General features: G+C 56.6%; 1 protein-coding gene across 1 annotated transcript; it reads left to right on the plus strand.

Annotated features, from left to right (window-relative positions):
• Nucleotides 1-624: 624 nt before the first annotated feature.
• lrrc4ba (leucine rich repeat containing 4Ba) lies at nt 625-4,572 on the plus strand (the record flags this gene model as incomplete). The annotated part of the gene is given in 3 exon segments (XM_084448993.1): nt 625-870; nt 2,631-4,186; nt 4,188-4,572. Coding segments are annotated over 3 exon segments (2,187 nt in total).
• Nucleotides 4,573-5,044: the final 472 nt, after the last annotated feature.

Below are 5,044 nucleotides of genomic sequence, written 5' to 3' on the forward strand. Positions count from 1 at the left end.
GGGAAATAGAGTAAGCGATGTCGTACGAACACCAGCTCATCGCTCATGGAAGAGCGATCGTTATTCACTCGAGTCACACCGGCGTTGAAGCAACGTTGGTCCTGGGACCAAGGACCCAGATTCGGGTTGGTACAGACCAAAAGGCACTACAGTCAGGCGCAGGTGGCATTATGGTGAACTGACTTTGACGTTAGGTAGATGTTAATGATCCAGTAGCAGGGGTGAGTGCGTAGATGTTTGTCGGTCTGTTGTGTTTGTTAAGACTTTAACTGCCTAGAGTAAATTCATGTGTTCTTTCGGGTGCACTGCGAGTACCTCTAATACCCATTCTCTCTGTTTCTCTCTCTCTCTCTTATAGTAACTCCTGGATCTTTCTGCAATCCTCACCCAACTCCCTAGACAACAGAAACAAAGGAATAACATCTGTTCAAGTGTTTATTCTTATGTTAACAAAACAAGGAGCAAAAAACAGACACAGACAGAAGGAGTTAAATTAACCATTAACTTGGACCAAACTTGCGGGTGGAGAACGTAGGAGAAACCAATCCGGTCCGGACTTCAAATCTGTTTGGAAGCAACTCAGCATCACTTTTGGATAAAGAGCAGGGTCATGTCCCAGTTGCCATGCGCATCACCACGGTGACCTGCCTTCCCTGCCCCTCCCCCCTCCTCCTCCTATTGGCCCAGCTGCTCCTGCGGCTCCTCCTCCCTGGGCCAGAGTTTGCGGGGGCCGCCTCCCCGTGTCCCAGCCATTGCACCTGTTCCAATCAGGCCAGTCGAGTCATCTGCACGAGACAGAACTTGGATGAGGTGCCTGAAAGCATATCGGTCAACACGCGATACCTCAACCTGCAAGAGAACTCAATACAGGTAAATATCCTCCACGCTCCACTCAGACTAATTGACTAAAAGACTGTTTGTTTGTGTATGTCTGTACATACAGAGAGAGAGAGAGAGAGAGAGACAGACAGACAGACGGACAGAGATAGAGATAGAGACAGAGAGACAGACAGCGAGAGAGACAGACAGACAGACAGAGAGACAGACAGAGAGACAGCGAGAGACAGAGAGAAAGAGAGACAGACAGAGAGAGACAGGCAGAGAGACAGACAGACAGAGAGACAGACAGACAGAGAGAGACAGGCAGAGAGAGAGAGAGAGACAGACAGACAGACAGACAGACAGACAGACAGACAGACAGACAGAAAGAGAGACAGAGAGAGAGTGAGTGTGTGTGTGTGTGTGTGTGTGTGTTCAGAAAATCCTGCTGATGGAAAAAGTGAAAATTTAAAAAGAAAAAAAAGAAACTGATGGAATCAATTACCAAATGACTGGTGCTGTCGGGGGCCTTTCTGGCTCTGGTCAAGCCACGTCAGTAGCATGGCGGGGGACGTGGGAACCATACGGTCATAAATAACCATAATGGTCATTCTGTGCCACTCAGGACCAGCAGCATATTAAACTACATGTGATGATGACAGGAGGGAGAAGGGCAGATCCATCCTCATGTTCTCCTCGTTCTTCCGCGGTCTTTAAAAGAGACACAGCGCTTTGAAATATAAAGACGTAACACCACTCATTACGCCTCCCTTTTAACCCACACATCCTGATTTGGTTTGTTGTATCCTGAAGCGCCACTTGAAATGATTAAAAAATCTAAAAATGCTTTAACACCTGAAGGCATCCTAGATTCGCTGGCTTATTTTTCTCAGTACCCTGAGAGTAAAGCCTTGACAGCTCCCACCCACTTCTCAAACACCCCCAACCTCCCTCCTCCTCTCCTTCCTCCCTCCCTCCCTCCCTCCCTCCCTCCCTCCCTCCCTCCCTCCCTCCTCCTCTCCCTCCCTCCCTCCCTCCTCCTCTCCCTCCCTCACTCCCTCCCTCCTCCTCTCCCTCCCTCCCTCCCTCCCTGCTCCTCTCCCTCCTCCCTCCTCCTCTCCCTCCCTCCCTCCTCCTCTCCTTCCCTCCCTCCCTCCCTCCTCCTCTCCCTCCCTCACTCCTCCTTCCCTCCCTCCCTCCCTCCCTCCCTCCCTCCCTCCCTCCCTCCCTCCCTCCCTCCCTCCTCCTTCCTCCCTCCCTGCCTCCCTCCTCCTCTCCCTCCCTCCCTCGTCCTCTCCCTCCCTGGCCCCCACCTGCTCCACATACAGAGGCAGCTGTGGCCTGGCTCCAGGAGGCTCTCTCCTCCTCTCTGAAGGCCCTGGCCACACGTACCACGCAACAGGCAGAGATTTAAGGGCTTTTAGTCGCACTCGCTGGCTGGTTTGTCTTTGACTTCCCGCCAAATGAGCTTCATTTGGACGGCGGCGACGCAGCTGCGAGGTGGCCAGGACCCCTCCACAGCCACGTTTACCAGAAAACATTATCCGCCCTCAGAAAAAACATCTGGTGGCCTTTGTCTCCTCATTTGCAAAATGGAGCCCGTTAAAAGTTCTCCGCTCTTTTTTGTGTGCGTCTGATGCCGTTCCCCCGTTTTTATACATTATATTACATTACAGTCATTTAGCTGACGCTTTTATCCAGAGTGACTTACAGTAATATGTTCAATTATAGTTCTCCTTTCCTGTTCTTGACATCACTAGAATAATATCAGGGGGAAAAGGATTCTAACTGTATCCCTCTCCGTTCTGCAGGTCATCAAATCGGACACGTTCAAGCACCTGAGGCACCTGGAGATCCTGCAGCTGTCCAAGAACCACATCCGCCAGATCGAGGTGGGCGCGTTCAACGGCCTGCCCAACCTCAACACGCTGGAGCTCTTCGACAACCGCCTCACCATGGTGCCGACGCAGGCCTTCGAGTACCTCAGCAAGCTGCGCGAGCTGTGGCTGCGCAACAACCCCATCGAGACGCTGCCCGGCTACGCCTTCAACCGCGTGCCGTCGCTGCGCCGCCTGGACCTGGGCGAGCTCAAGAAGCTGAGCTTCATCTCCGAGGCCGCCTTCGTGGGGCTGGTCAACCTGCGTTACCTGAACCTGGGCATGTGCGGTCTGAAGGACATCCCTCACCTGACGGCGTTGGTGCGTCTGGAAGAGCTGGAGCTATCGGGGAACCGTCTGGAGATCATCCGTCCGGGCTCGTTCCAGGGTTTGGTGTCGCTGCGCAAGCTGTGGCTGATGCACTCGCAGGTGTCGGTGATCGAGCGCAACGCCTTCGACGACCTGAAGAGCCTGGAGGAGCTCAACCTGTCGCACAACTCGCTGCACTCGCTGCCGCACGACCTGTTCACTCCACTGCACCAGCTGGAGCGCGTGCACCTCAACCACAACCCATGGGTGTGCAACTGCGACGTTCTCTGGCTCAGCTGGTGGCTGAAGGAGACGGTGCCCAGCAATACCACCTGCTGCGCCCGCTGCCACGCCCCTCCAGGCCTGAAGGGGAAGTACATCGGCGAGCTGGACCAGAGCCACTTCACCTGCTACGCGCCGGTCATCGTGGAGCCGCCCACCGACCTCAACGTCACCGAGGGCATGGCGGCCGAGCTCAAGTGCCGCACGGGCACCTCGATGACCTCGGTGAACTGGATCACGCCCAACGGCACGCTCATGACCCACGGCTCGTACCGCGTGCGGATCTCGGTGTTGCACGACGGCACGCTGAACTTCACCAACGTGACGCTGCGAGACACGGGCCAGTACACCTGCATGGTGACCAACTCGGCCGGCAACACCACGGCAACCGCCGTGCTCAACGTCACCGCCGTAGACGTGGGCGTCAACTACACCTACTTCACCACTGTCACCGTGGAGACGGTGGATGCCGCCGGGGACGAGGAGTCCGCCCTGCGGCCGGAGATCAACGAGACCTTCATCCGCATCCCCGGGCCGACCCCTTCCGGCCACCTGTGGCAAGGGGGCGTGCCCACCACGGCGTCCTCGCTGTGGGCGGGCTGGTCGTCGTCCTCGCCCACCGCCACCCGGCCCACCTTCACCGTGCCCGTCACGGAGCCAGGCTACTCCGGCCTGGACGACGTGATGAAGACCACCAAGATCATCATCGGCTGCTTCGTGGCCATCACCTTCATGGCGGCCGTGATGCTGGTGGTCTTCTACAAGCTGCGGAAGCAGCACCAGCTGCACAAGCACCACGGCCCCGCCCGCGCCATCGAGATCATCAACGTGGAGGACGAGCTGGGCGCCGGCGGGCGCGGCAGCGGCATCTCGGGGGGCTCCACCGTGCCGCAGGGGGGGGGGCGGGGGAGGCGGCGGTGGCGGCATCGGAGGTGGCCAGAGCCTGAGGCTGCATCACCCGGAGATCGTCAACCTGCCCAACCTGGCCAGAGCCGAGCACCTCAACCACTACTACAAGGCCCACCACTTCAACAACAACATGATGGGCCTGGGCCTGGGCCCCGGCGGGGGCCTCAACAACAACAACAACCCCTCGTCCTGCTCCCAGGGGCCGACCGCCAGTGGCGGCGGCGGCGCCCCCCTCCTCCCCTCCCCGCTGGCCCTGCCCCCCATGGGCCTCCACAGCTCTCTGAAGGGACTCATGGGAAAAGGGCCGAACCCTCAGATCGAGCCCCTCCTCTTCAAAAGTGGCTCCAAGGAAAACGTGCAAGAGACTCAGATCTGAGAGGGAGAAGAGAGAGAGTTCTTGTTAGGATGGCCAGGAAGTAGAGCGAGAGGGTGAGAGAGATAGAGAGAGAGTGAGAGAGAGAGAGAGAGAGAAAGAGAGACTGATTGTATTATCTTCGTGGCCAGATATGACATTTTTTTACATACAATAGACGCTGCTTCGGTGTGCCGTTTCATTGGTCGAGAGAAACAGAGGGAGAAGGCAGGAGTGTGTGTCTGCTCAACACTAGACCCAGCTCAACACTAGACCCAGCTCAACACTAGACCCAGCTCAACACTAGTCCCAGCTCAACACTAGACCCAGCTCAACACTAGTCCCAGCTCAACACTAGACCCAGCTCAACACTAGTCCCAGCTCAACACTAGACCCAGCTCAACACTAGTCCCAGCTCAACACTAGACCCAGCTCAACACTAGTCCCAGCTCAACACTAGTCCCAGCTCAACACTAGACCCAGCTCAACACTAGTC

Source organism: Borostomias antarcticus (genome assembly GCF_949987555.1).
Source record: "Borostomias antarcticus genome assembly, chromosome: 14".
In the NCBI taxonomy this organism is placed as follows: Eukaryota; Metazoa; Chordata; class Actinopteri; order Stomiiformes; family Stomiidae; genus Borostomias; species Borostomias antarcticus.